At 35.1% G+C, this 23,353-nt stretch overlaps 1 protein-coding gene across 4 annotated transcripts in view; it reads left to right on the top strand.

Moving 5' to 3' along the window:
• Aasdh (Aminoadipate-semialdehyde dehydrogenase) overlaps window positions 1–23,353 on the top strand; it is a 43,263-nt gene that overhangs the window by 10,030 nt on the left and 9,880 nt on the right. For all 4 annotated transcript variants that reach the window (XR_011331404.1, XM_069821613.1, XM_069821612.1 and 1 more), the window contains 3 exons: window positions 2,049–2,137; window positions 12,602–12,908; window positions 18,280–18,937. Coding sequence is in view for 3 of the 4 variants with exons in the window: in XM_069821613.1 (XP_069677714.1) it covers window positions 2,049–2,137; window positions 12,602–12,908; window positions 18,280–18,937 (1,054 nt within the window). In the remaining variant the exon portion in view is untranslated. The remainder of the gene's footprint in view (window positions 1–2,048; window positions 2,138–12,601; window positions 12,909–18,279; window positions 18,938–23,353) is intronic.

Genomic DNA, 23,353 nt, shown 5'->3' with positions numbered 1-23,353 from the left:
AAGTAAGTAAGTACTGTAGTGCTAGTTCCGAGAATTCGAAATGTTCTTGCTTCAAATAAATTCAAAATTCAGCAAAAGATAATGATTAAAGTTTGAACTTGAAGGTTGAATCACTAGTAACACAAGGGATTCCTTGGTTTTTGTGGAAAGGTGAATTCTTCTTTGTCAAAGACTGAAAAAAGAATTTCAAATCCATTCATACCACTGAAGGATGTCTCTGGGAAGTAGGCCTATCATTTAAAGCAGGCCCTAACATTAATGAGGTCACTGGCCTGGTCTCAGGGTGATATGTGGCACTTGGGATCCAAAATTATGCTTAGGCATGGATTCGATTCCTGGTTGGGGTTTTTTCCGAGGTTTTCTTCAGCTATAAGGTGAATGTTAGATAATCACAAGGCGAATCCTCCAATTCATCTCGCCAAATATCATCTCTCTGTCACCAGTGCCACAAATAGTATATAACCTCATAGTTGAATGTCGTTAAGTAATGGATTAAATAAAAAGATGGCAGGGTATTCGTAGAATCCCTGTAATTGTGTGGAATGTTTAAGTGGTTGGTGGTTGTGTTATGGTATGGGTTTGGATGTTTGGAGGTTATGATTTCTATTAAATAATCATTAATGGTAAAAAATCTTTGTTTACTTAATTTTAAATAGTCATAGATCACCATTTGATAACTGTCTTAGCATAATTATAAAACAACTGAAATTTTAATGAATATCATAGCCAGTGCAAGAAAATTTATGCATCATTTGCTGCTCAAGCCACCAATAATATCTTGAATGTAATACGTACACTGTGATATTCAAACTTCATTTATTTTTCCAATAATGATAATTATCTTGTGGGTTGCATTAAGTTAGTCCGTTGTCACTAAGGAGTGGTGAGTTGCAGGTTGCATCATCCCGCTCTGTTAAGGAACAAGATACATGTACAGTATTACAGAAATTATAATGGACATTAAACATTTTTTTCTCGAATAGGAGCCCACATAAACATTCCATGTTAAGAAAAAAAGCATTGGTGAGATGAGTGAGTTTTTAATTTCTTGAAAGACAATAATTTTTTTTTATAAAATACTCATTCATGTTTTGAAGCATTTCGAAGATGCTACTTTCTCAAAGGCTTTTCCACTACTGAACTTTGTAATTAAGTTAAAAAATAGTTTCATTTGGGTCTTATAATAACTTTTTCCTTGATTAACTGTTGAGTTATTTAAATTAATAAATAACGACTTTACTGTGTTAACATTTTAAATAAAGATGTTATTGTACCTGATTGACTAGTTTCGATTTGTTTTACATCAGCTGCTGAATCCTAATTAGTTCCTGCGCTGTTGTCTTGTTTTCTGTTATGGTGGAGTGTGTTCACGATTGTTTCGAAAAGGGTGTGTGTTCTGAAATTCAGTTGAGTGTTTAGAATGTGTTGTGGGTGTGTTTTTGTGTGTTCATACATTTCGTATTATTCTATACTTGTTTTTTTGAAAGATGGGACATGAAGGAGCGTTGCAATCGGAAAAACAACTGAATGTCACATAGCATGGTAGGCCTGTTGCTATGGTAACAACGGTTGATTTGCCAAACTTATCATTCCCACATGGTGAGTGCTTAATAGCTCTCTTGGCGACATTTATTGTGCACATAATGTTAGCATTGGTACGTTTCATGTTTGATTCTCTGTCGATTTTTGTATTGTTTTCTTGCCTTCACATCAATTGTCAATGAATGTTTTAACGTCAGCCATCTTAATGTCAATTGCTAGCTTCCATCAGCTGGCAGCATGGTAGTCCATATTGGCAACATAGCACTGTAGTACCAAGCTCGGCCGCTTAACTGTCATGTCCCATCTTTAAAAAAAACAAGTATAGAGTATCGAGTTTCTGGTTTTTTGATTGAATATGTCATTTATTAATTTAAATAACTTAACAACAGTTAATCGGTGATTATATAAATGTTAAAAGAGTGTATACAAGAATGAAAAATAACTTTTTTCATGAACGATATTTTCATAACAGTACATCACGAATAATTTTTTTATTTCTTTCGAAGGTAGCATGGAAAGGATTTGTCTTATTAATGATGAGACTGTACAAGATCTACAATTTCCAGTTTATAGAGCAACCGGTGACATGGTAAAGGTACGTATATTCTTCATTTCAAAGAATAAGAATAAAACAAAGAAGGGCTGCAATCGAGAGTAAATATTGTTTAACTCATGTGCCTTTGCTTTTCTTCAATATTGTGTACATGTTGTCCGTTTATTCTCCAAAATTTCACATTTTGAAATCGAATTTTGCTCTTATTCTTTTTCTTTCGGCAAATTTAAAGCAACACCTTATGTATAACTATGTCTCAAATAGCAACACAACTTTATTTATGATTAATAGAGGCAGTTTTGCCCAATTACAGTAGTTAATGTTGAGTCTTTCAAAACATAATTTACTTACTTAAGAACTATTTTATAAATTTGAGAGAAAAATAAAATATGTATGGCCAAAGTTACATTGATCTTGTGGGTGAATTTGCACAAGCATAGTGTACAAGCTAATTTAGTAATATGTAGCGATGCTGGCAAAGTTAACAGGAATGACATTGAGATTGCACTACAGAAGTGTTTATTTAATTAAATTTAAATTTGAATATGAGTAACGACATAGTAACAACTATTACTTTCGAAGTGATTAGCAAAACACAAGAAAATGAAGTAAATTTAAGCAGTTGAAAAATAATGTAATGTTTTGTGTGGTAAAATTATTTTTTTTTATTATTATTGGTACTTCATTAATTCTATCCACTGTAATTTCTATCTCCACAAGCATAATCTTTAAAACCAGCTTTCAGATTATGTTACCATTATGTAATGTGGATGAAAATACGGCAAAATTTAAACCTTTAGATAAGACAGAAGTGGTGTGTGGATCTAGTGGAAAATCATTCAAGTCCACACCTGCTGTTTTAATGAAATTGTTTGTGGACTGAGAATTTTGATCATTATACTGTGCAGTTCATGAAATTTCTGTTGTTGTCTATCATGAGTTATTTTACCAATTTTCGCACATTTTGCATGTTTTATGCAGTCAGTTAACAACAATTCTTTTAGTGATAAGCATTTAGCTAGAGAGAGAGAGAGAGGGAGAGAGAGAGAGAGAAGTGAACTTTGTATGAAATTAAATGTAAATGCTTCGTATGAAGTAGGGGAGAGTCGGGTAGTATCGGACATCGGGTAATATTGGACAGTGAGTTTCTTTCATCTACCACACGACAATAGTACCTGATTGACATGGTTACGTTTCTGTGGTGTCGCATAGAGAAATGTAACCATGTCATTCAGGTACTACCATATGGTGGTAGATGAAAGAAACGCACTGTCCGATACTACCCGATGTCCGATACTACCCGATGTCCGATACTACCCGACTGTCCTGTTTGTGGGAGATGATTTGATATTATGTTGTAATTGTAAGAATTTGGTTATAGTGTTCTTATCATGTCACCAAGAAAGAAAAGTTAGCAAAGAAAACAACTTTCTTTTTAATAGAAATTGTTCAAATTTTATAACACCATATGTAGAGTTTCCTCTACATAAAGACTGATGGTATGAGATTTTAGTCTTTCGTGGTGATTGTGTCCAGAAGACTTTTAGGTATTTCTTCCTGTATTAGGACTTAATATGTCTCCTCAATGGGAAAAGTCATCCCATGTCATGGTGTCATTGTTAAATTTTTGTTTGTATAATAGAATCCCTCTTAACTGGCACCAAAAGGACCAAGCTAGTTCCGGATACGAGATTTTGCCAGATAATTGAATAAATACCGGTGTATACAAAAAAGTTCGTATATTTCATGATGCCAAATGTTGAAACTGCAGCCATGTGAAGCTTATTTCTCTATCATTGGTTCATAACTGAATAAACATAAAAACTCTGTGGATTTTCTTTATTAAAACACAACATACAACACAAATAATACACTTATTTTAGGTTCGAATATTCACTGAAAATAAGAGTTCGTGCAAACTTCCTAATGTGGCAACACTGACGGCCAAAACATAACTAAATAAACACAAAAACTGTGTGAATTTTCTTTATTAAAACACATCACAAATACAAATAATACACTACTTTTAGGTTCAAATATTCACTGAAAATGAAAGTTTGTGCGAACTTTCTAATGTGACAAAACTGACTGCCGAGACTGTGGCAATGTGGCAGATTTGAACTTGTTTTTTTATCTGGCCAAAAGTGCCGTTGTTTTGGTATTGCCGGTTATTTGGGTGCTGGTTGCAAAGGATTTTACTATACATTTGTCTGTATCAAACAAAATCAATTACTTGATAATATATTTATAAGCATTTTTTGCAAAACTGTAGTTAGATCAATTTGAATTTTATATCTGATGTTCTTCATATACATAATCTTTAAAAATGGTAGGTGTTTGTGCCAACATACATATATCTTATTAAATTTGATTCTATGGTTTGATATGGAAGTGAGGAGAAGATACTCTATGTTCTTTTCCAGAAATTGAAATGGGTGGAGTATGCTGCTGAGGATTAAGCTTTGTCTTGTATTGTGATTATGAAAGCATGTGTATGATATTTACAGTATATCCTACTCGATATGTTTCAGTAGATATTTATAGTAAAGAGTGTCTCAGCAGTAAGTATCTCATCAGTGCATTTCTCTGTTTCTTGGCAGGTGTGAGACCTGTTATTGAGAACATTTTCAACATGGCAACGTGTTTCAACATTGTATTGTATCACATCATAAACTAAAGAACTATTTTAATAATTGTATTAACAAATATTGTCGATATTGTTTGGATATAAGTATGGTTTCTAAATTACTCATTGCACAGAAAACGAAGTTAAATCTGCAGTTTTATTCAGATTAACTGTTATTTAATCAGTGGGAAGAAAGCATTATCATTCATTAAGATAAGCTTGCTTATGCATGTTTACAGAAGCTATTGAAAATTATGTTCCCTGGGATTTATACAGGCATTATATCGTTTTATTACATTTTGAATCACTCATTGTGTAATGTCTTGTGTAATGTTCTGGATTATGGTACACTCTGAATTTAATTTTCCAATGCCTCCAACGTGCGTGGATTGCTTCTGTAGATAAAAGTAATAGATGCTTAAAGAGACCATAATCGTCTGCTGATGATTCGGTCCCTGAATACATTCCATAATTTTTAATCTCTGTGTGTTCTTATTTAAAATGGAACCTGTTTTTCTAATCTTGGCATACAATGTTGTAAAACACCTCTTTACCAGACTAGCAGAATTAGTGTTGGCTTGTGAATTTCCTGATATATTTATGATATGACATAGTTCATCTTATAAATGTCTCAACAAGAACATTGTATCTTACCATAATCACACCACATTCAAGAACTGAAGAAGAGAGACTGATTACAGTCAACTCTGGATATAGTGAACTTGGTTATAGTGAACATTCGGCTATAGTGAACCTAAATCATTGGTCCCGATCTGCTAACATTAAAAAGTACATCAATATTTTCGTTTATAGTGAACATTCTAAGTTTCTTACTCCTTTAGTCAAAGGACAAAGGTGATTCCTAGACAATGAGCTGTACTGTAAATCCAGGCAATGCGTGACGACCTTGCCACACTCTAACATCGAAGGGTTAACATTCTGTTCTCAGGCACTCTACTCTATTGTTATTTCTAATCCTCCACCGTCAAAGAGTTGCCTTTTGTTCTCAGAAACATTTGCATTATGACGTATAGCATTGAAACAATGACAATGGAAAATGAAATTGCTGAAATTGCCTTCTTTTATTAAAAGGAGACGGACATTATGTCCAGAGCATAAATAAAGGTAAGATTTCGATGGCTTTCAAACTCCATCAACCCTTTCCCAGTTTCCATTAAGTAACCCGGGAAATTCCAAGGCTGAGTACACAGTCACACCATAACAGCATTTCGTCGGTGAAGAAACAATACCGCGTAAGTAACAAAATGCAAATTTTACAGGGCAAACAAAAAACGTAATTTAAAAAAAAACTAATCACTTCCGCAATGTGAAATTTGGCATGGCACTAGTAAATAATGCTAGAAATGTGTACGGTATCCGAAAATGAAATTATATTCCAATTTTAAGTTATTTATGTTAGTTACATGGTATTAGAAGGCTAGCTGTGAAGATTTATGTCAGTTACGTGGTATTGCACTAAATTAGTTTTCACTTAATTTTCAATGATAGAACATTTTTAAAGTGAAGAAGTGTTATAATTAAAAGAAGTAAGCAATGTTTTGGTACTCTTAATTTTATTTTTGATATTACTTAAGTTTTTTACAGAAAAATATTGTACTTGTTAAACAATATTTGGAAAGGTTTCCTGTAAAACAAGCACCTTGAAAAAGATCAATATGATGTAATTATAATTATGTTTATTATTTTGTGAGACGTGTTAATGAATTATAGTGTTGCTTTTAAGATTGTCATTTATGACATAAGGAAATACAACTTGCTTATAAACAAAATTACACATAACCAATGTTATCATAGAATGCATGACAGTACTTTGGCAAAACACTTTTTAGTTGCTGCAAGTGATTTCACTTTGACTTTTTTTATTGTCAGTGGTTGAGAATATAATTTCTTGTAGTCACTTACGTACTTTGTTTTCTGGGACGCCTTGGCATTACTTGCCAGTCTAAAGTGAAACGAAACTTGAAAAAAAAAAATTGTACCATCAGGACGATATTGTATTGCCCTTGGATCAGTTACAGTGGGTTCATTAGTTCCTCTTCCTGGGCGAATTGAATAATAAATCCAAAATATTTTGTCAGCATAATTTCTGAAGAAAGAGTAATCTAAATGCTTAACATAGTAAGGTGTGGGTTTCTTTCTTGCTTCTCTTGTTATTGAAACATTTTAACTTGCATCCAATTGCACTGTGAACTGAGTCACACTCCATCTGAGTGCGACCCTTCTCTAGATATTTTTGGGTAATCAACACAGAAATTGCTAGACCAAGGAGGGCATTAAACATGACTGCATTTCTATTTTGGTATGTACATCCATCAGAGTACAAAATTACTGGCAGAGGATTTTCTTTTATGCAGTCAATCAATGCATCTATGACACAACTGGCGAAAACCAATGCCACCAGTTCTGCCTGTGTTTCGTCGAACCAGTAACATACGACATCATGATTTTTCAAGTTGTAAATTGTAAAGTTATGCACACAAAACTTAGTCTTATAATACACAGAACTTGCCTGTAAGTATGGAACTATTTTGACTGCCTGGAGAGCCATGGTGAATACATTGCCCAGTTCCATTTCAGCATCCTCTTTATCCTTTTCTTTTTCTTTTCGAGGTTCCTTCTTCTTTCCATCATGTTGCAGCCATACAGCTTCACTTTTTTTTTCCCCGGTTTTGTAACTACAACAGATGTCACATTGATCTTTCTTAGGCCTATAAATGCTGATGTTACTTTCCTGGAAAAGCAGGTTGAAATATCTTTGCTCAGAGGGTCAGTATTTTCATGTGCACATCTCTGTTTATATAAATCATGTACTGAATTTTGGAATGAACTCTAGGCTCTAAATAAAGTTTGCTTGATGACTGTCGACAATAATGGGAAGGTAGTTTAGGGAGACTGTCAAAAAATGTCCAGAGAAATTGTGTAGGTACCTTCTTCCTTTTTGTCCTTTTTGGCATGAGTGTGGAAAACAGTAGAACAAGAGGACATTCCATGCTTTGAATTTTCTAACTAATACCTGATACTCCAATCTTTTATTGCAAGAGTATTCAAGAACAGTTTCTTGCACACTTGAAACTTTTCATTGCCCACATAGAAATGATACAACAAAGCACCTTTTCTTCTTGACTCACTAGTACTCTTTCCAGGATGTTTTGTCGGGATTACATCCACAAGACCATTCACGTATTGTTTTCTCTGATCCCAGGTCATTTTCAGGGGCGTATTTTTCGGGCTACCGGGGCTACCGGCGGTAGCCCAAGGAAATTACAAAAGAAAAAGTTTATAATATAACATAATGTAATAATTTTGTATTATTAGTTTTACCATAGTAATTAAAATTAAAGTAATTGTTAGATATATTTTGTGTAATAATAGGGTCAGCGGTAGCCCAAACCCTTTAACCAGTATACGCCCCTGGTCATTTTATTCCAAGATATATAAAAAAATCTCTTGTCTTTCAGCATTTCCAATTACATTGCATTGTCTGAATTTTGATTTTTGACACATTTTGGAATTACATGATGCCCCTAGTTTCCTTGCGTCCCTGTGTGTGTCATGCGTTACTTTTCCAGTTTTCAGCCTCTTATACCCAACGTAGGCTCTCCCTTTCTTGCAGTTTTCACAGAATATTGTGTACACTTATTACAACGAAACTCAGTAACTAATATGTACAGAAGTATTGATGTGTCAGATAAGTGCATACAGCTCGAATTGGCCGGAAAAACAATGCTTTGCGGCACACAGATTGACGTGCGTGTTTCAGTAGCATTGTTGAGAAATATTAAATTCAGTCTTTTCCTTCGATGACCCATATCAACTCATCTATATTAAATGAGCATGTATTACATTTCAATTTGTTACTGAAAGAAATGTAAAACTCCTTTAATTCAGTTTGGTTATATTAAACTATTTTCCGCCGTACGCATTACTGTAAGAAGATATCTAATTGGAGGTACACAACTCGCACACTTTGTCCATAAAATAGCCTACAGCATTATTTTATTCTTCCGTGTTGAAATTTTTCTTATTCAGTTACGCGGTATTTCCAACAAATGTACCCTGAATGCAGTTAGGCGGTATTGCATGTAGTGTAGTTACGCGGAATTTCAGTAATATTTTCAGGAATTCAGATATGCGGTATTGTTTCAACTCCCTTTTCTCACATTTACATGGTGAAATTACACTTTCCCGCGCTATCAAATGGTGCTCGCAGTGTCAGGGATGCCAACGCACCAAAAAACAAAAAAATCGTCAAAAAGTCAGTTACGCTGTATTGTTTCTTCACCGACGATTTGTCATTTGTACCTGATCGTCTGTTTCTAGTGTTCCAACAGTGAATATACTGTATAAAAATGTCGAAGCGTAAAGTGTTTTCTTTGGAAGATAAGGCGAATATTAATAAATGACATTGAACTTGGTCTTCCGCAAGTGGACGTGGGTCGACATATAGTTTAAGTAAATCAACTGAGTAATGGTATACAGTGTAATCCATTCCACGAAAATGAAATATTTTATTTTCTTGTTCACAATTTCATTCATTTCTGTCATTTAAGGTTAGGGGAGGGAGACTTCGGATATAGTGAACGAAATATGCAAGTCCGCAGAGGTTCACTATATCCGGAGTTGACTGTATTTGGTTTGTATGTAAGCCACAACTAGGTATCCAAAAGCACTTTAGATCATTGCCTACTTTTCTTGACGACAGTTATTACAAATGTCAGGAAACAGGAAATTTACTGGCACGATACTTTCTCAAGAGACATTTGTTACCTGTTTATGATTAGTCACAGTTTTCTTCAACCATTAACCCACTTACCTCAGTATAATTTTCAAGACGAGCTGAATTTATATGAAGTCCAAAATTATGCAGGATGCTTTACATTAAATAACATTTAATACTTACAGAATGATTCATCATCATCATCCTCTTTTATGTATTATGCCAGGTATCATTTTAAAGCTTCACTGCATTTTTGGAACTCTCCTAGGATACTTCTACCTTTGAATTGATTATTATGATGTCATGCTAGAAAATGGCAGGTGACTCGTGATCCATTGCTAGCATGGTTTCCGACAAGCATGTAACAATTTCTCCAACACTTATACAATACATAACAGTACTAACAATAAATGTTCAATAATTTGAACTTACCATGCTCACAGTCATTGCTGAAAATGGGCCCCATTTGCTGCCACACACAACTGGCATCTTCTGATAAACGAATAAACAACACTCTGAAGTTCTAATATTTCACCATTCTCATCTAATTTTTCTTTTGTAAGAACACTACTTTTTCTGTTTGATTTTCGATTGTTCACTGAACCTGTTTCTTTTAGCGAGTCTTCTAATTGTTTTGGCAGAAGGAACAGGTCTATTTAGAAACTTTACTCGAAATTTACGTATTGTTTTCGCACACGACCTTCTGCCTTTTATGTATTGTACATATACACACATTCACGCAATGAAATTTTGTTGGGAGGCATTAAAATACACAATAATAATCACTAAACTTTATAACTAACGTTGTACCCTTGAAGAATCAAGACTTTTGTAACACGACTTGTGACTACAGCGAATGCCATATGGTGACTGCCGCACCTCTAACAGCATCACAGACTGCGCAGGCAGCTGGCCGCCAGTAACCTACCATTTTCTCGCATCACGTCATAATAATGTCTCTGTATTTTAAAATAGCTATGACAGCTGAGTTATATGGTATAATTCCAGCCAGGTTGGTGGGAATACCACTTAATGAAGCCTATCAAGAGGATGATTAATTGCACTCTGGCTAATAGTCATGTGGAAGGATAATATTATCTGCTTTGAAGTTTTAAAAAGAAACAAAATAGCAACTGTTAATAATGACGGAATAGGCAGAATTCATTTAGTTGTAATGAAATATTTATTTAAAAATATATGTATTACTGGTATAATATATTATACTACTACATTTTGACACCATGACTATAAAAACTCGACAACCTTTAAAACAGCTGCTCATTTTACAGATGAGTCAGAACTTTCTCCGCACTAGTGGAATAAGCGAGAGCACACTAGATATGGAGAATGGAATGGTATCACTGGCTGCATTAGTGGTATAAACGAGCGTGCACTAGGTATGGAGAATGAATATAAAATCATTATGAAGCGACAGATCCTAAATATGGTAATAATAAATCAATAATATTGAAATTCCAAAACAATTACCTACTCTACAAACGCTGTTGAAAATGTCGTCCATTTCCTTGAAGACATAGGTCTACCCACTTCAATTTACTTTCAAAAACCTTGATCAAAGTTTCCTGAATCACTGAATTGAAAAAATTTGTTATCGCATATTTTAATTCATCGATCATGGTAGGATTGATCTGGTACACGTTAGATTTAGCTGCTCCCTAAAAGAAATAATCAGGGGACGTTAGACTGGGGGATCTTAGCGGTCACAATCCTTGTGAAATTATTCTTTCACCGAAAACCTCTTCTAACAATTGCATAGATTGGTTAGATGTATGAGCTGTGGCACCATTTGTTGAAGGAAACAACTATTTAATTCAATTTCATTTAACTGCCCAATAAAAGGAAACAATATGTCTGAGCAATAAACTTCAGAATTTACTTTGTCGTAAAAAAAAATTAGTCCTATAATGCGTGCTCATGATATGGCACACCATACCCCAATTTTCTGGGAGTGCAATGGTGTTTCATGTATTGCATAAGGGTTTTCGCAAACCAGATATGTGTGTTCTGGTAATTTACGTAACCTGAAAGATGAAACCAAGCTTCATGTGTAAAGAATGTCCTGTCTAACACGTCAATACCATGGCGATGAATAAATCTTTGAAACCAAACACAATAATTTAGTCTTTTCACATTATCTGTGGGTTTTAGTTCATGCACAATGGCTACCTTGTACAACAGTAATCCTAGTTAATGCTTTAATGCTCTATGCGAACTGGAATAAGATATGTCAGTTTGCTGTGCCAATTTTCTAATCCATTTGTTAGGGCAAATAGCATTAAATCAGAAATATCTAACAGTTTTTCTCCCGGAGCCTGTCTGGCGAAATTTATTTACCAGATCGCGCACTGTATCCAGATGAGGTAAATTACAGTTTGGGAAATGTTCTCTAAACTTCTGTTTCACTTTTTCAGTGTATATGTCACCTTTTCGAAACACATATCCCACTAACAAAGCTCGTTCTTCAACTGAAAAGATTTCATGGAATGTATACGCTTGCTGGCTGCAGGATTGTGTGCATAACCTTGGCAAGGACACGCCGATATTAGGGAATGCAGCCTTTGCACTTGCTGGCTGCAATCCACTGACTGAAAGGTTGTTGTGTATATAACCTTGGCAAGGAGCGCCGGTATTGTTTGTGTGGCTACCCCCCTAAGGGAAGGAAGAAATACCAACCTACACCAGGATAGAAATGTGTCTGCCACTGCAGAGAAAGTTCTGACACTCTCTGTAATATATTTGCTGCGTATTTTATGCCCTCTGTGCATCTTAATCTTGGTCTTCAATTCTTTTCCTTTATTTAAGTTTATTCTAACATTTTTTTTTTATTTCTCTGCATGATCCATTCATAGCAAGAACCCCAGCTATTCCAATTGTTCTTTTTTATTGCTAATTACGGTGAATAGATTTTCATTTATTATTCTCTAATTATCGTTTTTCATGACATAACCATATATTCCTGAAACTTTTTTTCTCCTATATTCACTTCTACTGATTTTTTTCAGTCCTTTTCCGTTACAGGCTACACGTCATCTGTAGACATTACAATTTATTTTGTGATTATTTTGTACATTTTAAGTTAATCGTTATTGTAATTAATTTTATCTTGTATTTTAACCTTTAGGTTGATACTTCTAGCAGAGAAATAGTTTATATTGGACGGAAGAACAATATTGTGAAGCGATTTGGTCACAGGGTGAGCATGGATCATGTAGAGCAGATTGTAAATAATCTCGAATTTATAGACAGGAGTATTTGTGTGTGGAATATTAATGTCCAGAGACTGGGGTTATTTGTCAAATTGAAAGAAAGTGAGGAAGACAACCAACAGTTCTACAGGACGTTGAGGTCACATTTGTTGAAACACTTGCATCCGTCATCAATTCCAGATGTGATAATCAATCTGGAAACTTTTCCACTAACTTGTCATGGTAAGTCACATTTATTGAGAAGACTTGTTAAAAAATTGTGTGTATGATTCTTAGACTACTACATTGCGTTCCATGTTTATATCCTGAGCTAATAAAAAATCGATGTCACTTTCTCATACGTATTATGTGTTTTGCTACCTTAGCTTTCAAAGACCGAAATATATAAAACTATTCTGAAATCTGATCTCACCTATGGCTATGAAGGCTGAGCTTTAACAAGAACACAAGAAAATAAACTTAAAATATTTAAAAGCAAAATCTTGAAGACAATTTTTGGCCCTGTATGTGAAAGTGGTAACTGGTGCATTAGATATACTGTAATGATGAATTATATGAGGCTTATGGTGACACAGATATAGCTAGAATAATTAAAATCTCAATGATTAGGTGGCTGGGACACCTTTACAAAGAAAAGGAAATGGACCCATGCCGTAAAGTTATCTTAACGAAAATAGATTGTAAAAGAAGAATTGGATAACCTAACATTAGACGGTTGGATAGTGTTGAACAAGATTTGAAAGTATTGAGAGTACAAGGTTGAAAAAGTTAGGTGGAAGATAGGAATGAATGAAGGTGCTTTGTAGGGGCAGTCAAGGCCTTCAACAGATTGTTGCACCAATAATGATGATTACGCGTTTTGCAACAGTTATTTCTTTGTTATGTTGCTAATAATACTCCTATTTGTAGTTTATTTTCGTGAACTGTCATTCATAAAAAAAAAAACAGAAAAGGGACATAGTAAACTATTTATTAGACGACTATTTAGGAAAAGAACTGAAGACTTACTCAAGTCTAATTGACTTCCGTAAAAACAATTACAGCTTTTCTTACAGGTCATGCTCCTGTGAAAAAACATTTAAAAAATATGGGTCTCCTTGAAGGAAACCTGGATTGTAGATTCTGCAAGATGTAAAACAGGCATTATATCATCTGCTCTTGTGGGATCCTTGCTCGCAAAATACAGTAAAAATCCGATATAGCGCAGTTCGATTTACCGCGAATTCGTATTTAATGCAGGGAAAGTATATTTCCCGGTAAAAATGATTAAATATAAAATACATTTAATGGAAATCAATCTAAAAAAAACACACTGTTAAAGATAATACTGCATAGTGCGTTTTTGCAGTATAATGTGCTGCATCAGCAGGTATATGCACAGCCCTTACTGGACAATGACCTTTTCTTCGGGGTTGTAAAACTGCATTTCAAGAGATTTTGCAGGCATAACGAGAAACAATTTGTGCATTAATAAGTCATGAATGCATTTTGAAATTGACAGGAGCAAGTCAGTTTCAGAATGCGTAACCGATGAAGATATCGTAAATGTTATACAGAATGAAAATGGTGGTGGGAAAAAAAAAAACGGTGATGAAAATGTTGTAGAAAAGAAAGACAATATTCCAAGTGTTACTGAAATGATATCTCATCTAAATAATGTAATGTCTTGGTTGAAAAAGCAAAGTGAACCAAACAGTGTTCGTCTTCATCTTGCTAATATAAAACAATACGTGGAGAAGAAATGCAGTGATTTAGTCTGCCAAACAAAACTTACGAACTTAAAAATCAGCATAAAATAGTAAAACAGTGAAATTAACTGTTGCTAAAAACAATATAATAACAAATTTTATGGAATAAACTGCATAACTGGTGAGTGTCTATTTTATATTACAGTACATATTACATTATTTAAATTTAAAAATTCAATTATGGTTTATTTAATGACGCTCGCAACTGCAGAGGTTATATCTGTGTTGCCGGTGTGCGGGAATTTTGTCCCACAGGAGTTCTTTTACATGCCAGTAAATCTACCGACATGAGCCTGTCACATTTAAACACACTTAAATGCCATCGACCTGGCCGGGATCGAACCTGCAACCTCGAGCATAGAAGGCCATTGGTATACCAACTATGCTACCAAGGCCGACATTTAAATTTATGTATAGAGTTATAGTGCATTAAATTACTGGCTTTACCCACCTCCATGTGACTTGCATTTCCTTAACACATGGACTATAATCACTTCCAATATATTACGTTTAGATGCACATCATGTATAATGTGATCCACCAAAGTGGTGTATAACTAGAAAATGGGTCACAGTTCTGCCATCTATCCGCAGCATGCGGAACCCGAATCACGCAAGTGAAGTGGGTGGGCATTGGATACACACACACATATCGCGTTTCAGCTATAAAATGGGGTTAAAGTATGTCCCCCAACTGCGCTATATTGGGCTTTTACTGTATATCATATCTTTGAAAAATTTAGTTTAATACCAGAGGATTTTTACCAAGTCCCATTAACAGGACTATTTCTTAAGGATACCGGGTTAATGAAGTGGTATTAATAAGTAACTCAGGTAAGCGCAATAAGCCATGGAGGGTTTATAGCTGATGAGTGCTAATACTTTAAGAAAGACCAACTCAGAATTATTATCATCCTACCTCATTTGGTTACATGCATGTTGCATAGGTTTTTGTGAAGATTCTTTGCTTGAAGATTCTGTAGATAATAATTTTTTCGGAGGACATGATAACTTGATACAAACTCTACTGTATTGTTTCATTTAATGAAACAATACAGTAGAGTTTGTATCAAGTTACCATGTCCTCCGAAAAAAATTATTATCTACAGAATCTTCAAGCAAAGAATCTTCACAAAAACCTATGCAACATGCATAGTGAGCCATGCCCACGACCACGGGCGTTCACCTAGTACGTCACTTCATCCGTCAGAGCGCTCTCAGACGTCACAGTATAGATAGCGCTATCAATTCTTTCATTTGTTCTTTCCAAATAACCCTATTGGCCGATTCATTAAGTCTCACGAGGATAGAGAGGGAGAGAGTTTACCTGTTTTAAGGGAGATACACAGAACGTCACTCGGGTTCCGGTACACGGCAGATACACTTAACAAGACTTAGGCTCTCGTACGCGGGAGATACACGGAAACAGTTGGCTCAGATTCAAGCTCTCGTACGCGGCAGATACATTTAACAAGTCTTAGCATTTTGGTACGCGGCAGATATAGATAACGTGACTCGGCTTTTGTACGTGTTGGAGATAGATCACTGGAGTAGTTAAATTGTGTCGTGTGTGTTTGGGATTTTAGTGGATCGTAGTTTGAAACATCGCTTGCTAGTGATACGTCTTGGGGGCAAGTTTTAGTATTTGCATCAAGTAACATATTTGTGAGATATAAATATATGTGTTTGAGGTAAATTGCATTGGGAATTATGTAATGAGATATGATTTGAAACGTGAATTTATGTTCCGAGACGGTTAGAGTGATAGAGCAGCGGTTACGGTCCCACATATTGTTTTAGTGTTTTCCCTGCTCCATTTGATTGTTGGTTTCCTTCGCCGCTATTTTGTTATCATATGCGTCGAGTTTGTTGCTATTTAAACAATCCTTGAGATTGGAATTATCGTCCGTTACTTATTACGTGTATCTGTCTCCATCTCTCTCTCTCTCCGTTGGGTGTTCATTTTGTAAAGGGCAGAGATTTGTGTTAGTGCAATTTGCACAGTTTATGTGAGCAATATGTGCAATGGGTAATGTATAGTGATCAGTCATGTAATGCCTTATGCTGGGTAGAGTTTCTCTCCTATTGAGTGTACGTGTATTTATAGTTTGGTTAGTTAGGCTGAGTGGTATCTATGGTCGAATGGATCATGTATTAAGTTAATGTGCTGACTGGGTGTTGTGTTCAGATTCATACTCATATATATATATTTATTTATTTATTTAGAGAGTGGTTCATGAACATATGGTTAATAGGTTAGTCACTGATTGTCGGCCACATTTGATGGTTTAATCACTTATAAGTGTGTTGGCCTCAGCCTTGTGATATTTACATGATTTACATATCCTGGGGATATCATTTCAGATTAGTTTGTCCTATTTTCACTCACCTACTTCATATTTATTGTTATTTCATTTTCCATTTATGTACATTGTTACTTATTATTGTTAATTATATTTGTTTTACAAATTCACACTATTCATTTCTAAAAGTCTTCCACTGCGCACATCCAATCCTTCCAATGTGCCGTCCACCTGGCGAAAGCAGCCAATATAAGAAAGATAAAGAGAAGGAGTGGATGATCGTACCACCGCCGCTGTTTATTCTGTATATGAAAGTATCATGAAGAATGTTTTATTTTCAGATTTGGAGTATATCACTGTTCTTTATAGTTAATTTTAAATGAATATCATATTAATTTTTTTACTAAGTATTATGTTTCATTAGAAAGCAACATTTATATCTTATACAGGGTGTTGAAAAAAATTGGTAGAACTCATCAAAACAAAATATCTAATAAACACGTGATCTGAAATTAATATCTTCCGAGAAATTAGAACTTGTTCATAGCAGATATTCGATGTGAGTTCCATTCATCATAACACATCCTTCCGATCGACATCTTTGGGAACCATGCTACTTTTAAAACACCCTTTGGATGTGCTGATAGGCATTGAAGGCATGTTTCTGTGCATCATAATGATGTTCTTACACAAAGGCCTTTAAATGTCCCCATAATCAAAAGTCCAAGGGATTAAGATCTAAGGAAGAAGCAGGCCATGGTACAGGACCTCCTTGGCCATCCAAGCAAATATTAAATACCTGTGTTAGATGTTGCCTGACTCTATTATGGAAATGGGCTGGTGCTCCATCATACATAAACCACACTTTTAGTATTTGATGGTGTGGTACTTCCTCCAACAAGATGGGAAATTGGTTTGCTAAGAAATGCCAATACTGAGAACCAGTTAATTTATGTAGTAGAATGTGTGGCCTATTAACCTGTCACCAACACACGAATTTTAAAGTACGTTTTTTTTCTTAAGCGATCATAATTTTAGGACTCACGTTTATTGGACTTTTTTTTTTTTCTTGTTTTGATGCATACTACCACCCTTTAAAATATTAGACCTGTTTTTCTTAACATTCCGCATATTTGCATTATATAATATTTTTAATTTCATGAAAATTTTAAATGTACTTTCATATGGCGAAAGATTAATAATAATACGACATTTTTTGTGACAGTTTTTAAATTCTGTATAAGAAAACTTAATGCTTATCAGTTTATAATTTTAAGTAATATTAAAGAATGTACTGAAGTTATTTGTTGAAATTAATTTACGATCATTGAACTTTTCTTTCTCCACACGACTTCTGAAGGTAGTTATTTTGTATTTATATCAATATGTGCTTTTATAATGGCAAATAAGATTTAATTACTGCTTAGTCGAAATAAAAAGATTGATTTGGAAAGAATATGGCATAATTCATAGTTTATGATAAATTTATTGGATAGGTTTGCTGTATTTTTATTCTTAATGGAGTTAATATTCTTTTGTGCAGGAAAGCTAGATCGACAGACACTTAAGCATCTAATAGAAGAAAAAGTCCAGAAAGACGTTATTAAACTGAGTGGAATCCGAAATGCTCGAAAAGTTTTCTCTACATTGTGGTCAGAATGTCTATGCTTGAAATCATACCCATATCCACATGATGATTTCTTAAAAGCAGGTGGAAATTCAATTCTTGCATTGCAGCTGGTGTCACAACTGGAAGAAGTGTTAGGTACATCTGCTCGTACCAACCTTGTAGGCTTGCTCTTAGCAGGCTCTACCTTTGAGGAGTGCTGTTCTTACTTATGTTCTATAAGTTCAACCGACAATAAGTTGGACAGTGACAACAATATGCCAGATACATCAGTAAATGTAAAAGAATATTCCCCTCCAAATAAATCCAGGAAAAGGATTACAAATACGAATGATAGTTTGCATGAAGATTCTGTGAAACACTTGAAACTTGATGTACCAGTACTAGGAAATGGAAAGGTGGATATTAATGATACTCTTATTGCTTCGAGTTGTAGAGGGAAAACAGAAGAAAGTATGATATCGGTACGAGTTTGCGTGCTGCCATTTCTTAATGATATTAAGCTTAAATTAAGATGGAAATATGATCTTGGAAAATGTGTGGATGCTTCTCCTCGTGTTCTAGAATACGAAAGGTGGGTATGCTATGCTTTAAAACGAAATTAATTATGTTTAGTTTTTTATGTATATTATGCTAGTGTTCTGAAATATGTATAACCCTAACATACAGAAAGTTCATATGCAGACCAGTCCCACTCCAACCTATACATAACAAAATATGTTGGTGAGTGGCGAGTGGTTGTACGCCAACATACCGACGAGTCCATACATGCTTCCCTACGCAGACCAGTCCCACTCCACTTCTTACTGTTTAGCTTCCTACATACATAAAATATATTGATACCTATAGAAGAAAAACTCTCCAGGTTTTGGTTCTAGTACATCACAGGTAGTAACACTACCATGCAATCCAAATCACGCTAGTAAAGTGGGTAGGTATTAGACACACAATAACACTGTTCATTGTTGAAATGAAATGACTGCTGTAGAGGGCAGTCTGTTATTAATATCTAGCGACATTTCCGAACAAGGTTTGGTGCATATCCATTCAATGGGCTTATAATTCTCAAGTTTTACTCTGAATTTAAGGCAAGGGACTGCATTTATAAGAGAAGGTCAACTGGACACCTATCAGTAAGCAAAGGAAACAATGGAGCATGTCTGTGCAAGTTTCTCACGTAGTCTGCAAAAATCTACCATGAGAGCTCACAAAGATCTGCAAATTCTGAAGACTGTAAGAAATATTATGTACAAGTGGTTGTAATTCATCCGTACTGACTATGTTTACTGCAAGCCATAAAACTGGAGCAGAAAGTGTTGCAACATGCCATCTGTGCGAGTGTGTAAACTCTCATGGAAACTGATGATTTTGTAGAATCCTTAGTGCTTACTGATGAAACAGTCTTTCTGGTAAAGTGAACAGATATAACGTCGAAATCTGAGGATCGGAAAATCACTTCCTTACATGGAACATATGTGCGACTCCCCTAATGTGAATGTGTTCTGTGCTGTAAGCGACGAGAAAATGTATGGTCCCTTCTTTTCCATTGAGCAAACCGTCAATATAATTCAGTACCTGGATATGCTACAACAATGGCTCCTGCTGCAGCTGAGAAAGGACATCTTCCAATAGGATGGCACACCCCCATCTTTTTACAACAGAGTCAGAAGTGAACTCAATAACTGACTACCAAACAGGTGCTGGTCGTAATGATAGTAAACTTGGTTTGCCTCCACATTCCCCAGACCTGACGCACCTTATTGATTTTTTCATGTTGAGGTATGTTAAAAATAGTGTTTACGTGGCACTCTTATCACAGGCCATGCTTGATCTACAAGCACATATCACAGAAACTAGTGTATCATTCGATTTTGCTATGCTACAATATGTCTGAGAGCAATTTGACTACAGGATGGATGTGTGTCGAGTTATCAGGAGGACTCACATTGGCCATCTCTGAGGTAAGGTACTAAACCTCTGAGAGTTTGTCTTTCTGTTGTGAGCCGTGCCCACTACCACGGCCGTTCACCTAGTACGTCACTTCATCCGTCAGAGCGCTCTCAGACATCACAGTATAGATAGCGCTATCAATTCCTTCATTTGTTCTTTCCAAATAACCCTATTGGCCGGTTTATTAAGTCTCACGAGGATAGAGGGGGAGAGAGTTTACCTGTTTTAAGGGAGATACACGGAACGTCACTCGGGTTCCGGTATGCGGCAGATACACTTAACAAGACTTAGGCTCTCGTACGCGGGAGATATACAGAAACAGTTGGCTCAGATTCAAGCTCTCGTACGCGGCAGGAACATTTAACAAGACTTAGGATTTTGGTACGTGGCAGATATAGACAACGTGACTCGGGCTTTGTACGTGTTGGAGATAGATCAGTGGAGTAGTTATATTGCGTCGTGTGTGTTTGGGATTTTAGTGGATGGTAGTTTGAAACATCGCTTGCTAGTGATACGTCTTGGGGGCAAGTTTTAGTATTTGCATTGAGTAATATATTTGTGAGATATATGTGTTTGAGGAAAATTGTATTTGGGAATTATGTAATGAGATTTGATTTGAAACGTGAGTTCATGTTCTGAGACGGTTAGAGTGATATAGCAGCGGTTACGGTCTCACATCTTGTTTTAGTGTATTCCCTGCTCCATTTGATTATTGGTTTCCTTCGCCGCTATTTTGTTATCATATGCGTCGAGTTTTGTTGGTATTTAAACGATCCCTGAGATTGGAATTATCGTCCGTTACTTATTACGTGTATCTGTCTCCATCCCTCTCTCTCTCTGTTGGGTGTTCATTTTGTAAAGTGCAGAGATTTGTGTTAGTGCAATTTGTACAGAGTATGTGAGCAATATGTGCAATGGGTAATGTATAGTGATCACTCATGTAATATCCTATGCTGGGTAGAGTTTCTCTCTTATTGAGTGTATATGTATTTATAGTTTGGTTACTCAGTTCGAGTGGTATCTATGCTCGAATGGATCATGTATTAACTTAATGTGCCAGCTGGGTGTTGTGTTCAGATTCATACTCAGATAGTTAATATATACTGTATATATATATATATATATATATATATATATATATATATATACTTTTAAAGGGTGGTTCATGAACATATGGCTAATAGGTTAGTCACTGATTGTCGAGAGACGGCCATATTAGATTGTTTAATCAGTTATAAGTGTGTTGGCCTCAGCCTTGTGATACTTACTGGATTTACATATCTTGGGGATATCATTTCAGATTAGTTTGTCCCATTTTCACTCACCCATTTCATATTTATTGTTATTTCATTTTTCATTTATGTACAGTTACCCTTAAAAGGAATGAGACAACTCTTGGTCGTCGGAAGTTAGAGTTCTACAGCGCGGTTCACTCGATATCGACGTAACGATAAGTTTCATGACAAATATAACAAGAATTGTTACAAGGACCACAACAAGGACAAGGACCAGAATAAGGATCACGAAGAAGACAGCCATTTAAGGCCACGATTTCACAACATAGCTCGAGTCACAAAATGTCATTGCTTCTCTGTACCGAATGGCAAATGCCTGCTATGGGATCTAGATTCTAGACTGCTACTGTCACTGTCTTGTCTCGGTAGCTCATATAGTAGCGTGTCGGTTCCACTGCCTAACCGAAATGTCTCGTGTTCGATCCCATGTAAAACTTTTTTTTTATTGAGGTGTAATTAATTTCTTCAGAGTTCCTCGACTGTCTAATTTGTCGAAAAATATGAATAATTTATGCCCAATTTCTGGGTCTTACAAGTGGGCTGAACCTCGTCAAAAAAAATAAATCTTACTTGGAAGTTAAAAGTATTCTTCCTCAAACAAAAATCATAAGAAACAAAAAGAGACCTGTTAACTTAAAATCTTGTCCACATGCCATCAGATTCTATTACAGCTCTAAGTCGGTCCGGCATGGATGTCACGAGATTGTGGAATAAGTTCTAATTCCCGGGTGAGATCTTCCCAGGTGTCAACAACTTGATCCCACAATTCGTCTCAATTTCGATGGCGTCGGTGGGCATAGGTGGCTATCCTTCTCTTTTTCAATTATGAAAAAGGGAAATAGAATACATTTGAATAGAAAAGTATAAAATTCTGATAATGCAATTAAAGCTATTCGGAATATTATTAAAGTTGAACTTGTAGATATCCTAAGAAAGAAAATATTTTTTTCATTGAAACCAATGAATATAAAGTAGAGGATCCCAAATCTATTGCAAATTCTTTTAACGTCTTATAGTATATAGTACAGAAATATTATTGACAACTTAAACATTCAAGATTTTGCAAAAGATACTGCAATTAGTTACTTAACAGATGCATTTAATAATTAGTATTAATATATGTAATTAGTCAATAACTGCAACAGTGCTTTTTCATTCAATCATAACATGAATAAAGTTGAAAGCACGTTAAATTAAACATTATTGCAAACACGTAGATAAAATAGTTATAATCAACTAAAGGGGTGAGAATGAAATAATCCAAAGCCACATTTTTAACAAAAATTGTTTTGTGCGAGTGCATTTATTACACATTTGGGAAAGCTACTAATAAAATATTGTAATAATTACTCAACAAATGACATAGCCTAAGGACTCTAAACCTTTGTAAAAGTTTGTCTGTGTGGCTTAGGAATATTTTTTAGTTTCATTTTAATTGTTAGTTTTTAATATATATGCATTTACATTGTAGATGTGTATATGTAAATGCATTCATTAGATTAACGTTTATAATATTATAACTTGTAATTTTGTATTGTCTGTGATCATTAACACTTAATCTGAGGACTTTGTAAAACTCTATTTCAACGTTACTTCGCTATTTCAACGTTATTTAGACAAAAAAAAATCGTTGATGAAGACTAAGAATCGAACTCGCTCTCTTCTACACAACATGCGGAAGTCTTAGCGTCTGAGCTATTGCAACGACACGAAGGCTTTCCTTTCTGTGCGGAGTGTCGATCTAG

The sequence above is a fragment of the Periplaneta americana genome, chromosome 3 (genome assembly GCF_040183065.1).
Source record: "Periplaneta americana isolate PAMFEO1 chromosome 3, P.americana_PAMFEO1_priV1, whole genome shotgun sequence".
NCBI classification, from domain to species: domain Eukaryota; kingdom Metazoa; phylum Arthropoda; class Insecta; order Blattodea; family Blattidae; genus Periplaneta; species Periplaneta americana.
This window is presented reverse-complemented; position numbering and strand designations above follow the sequence as displayed.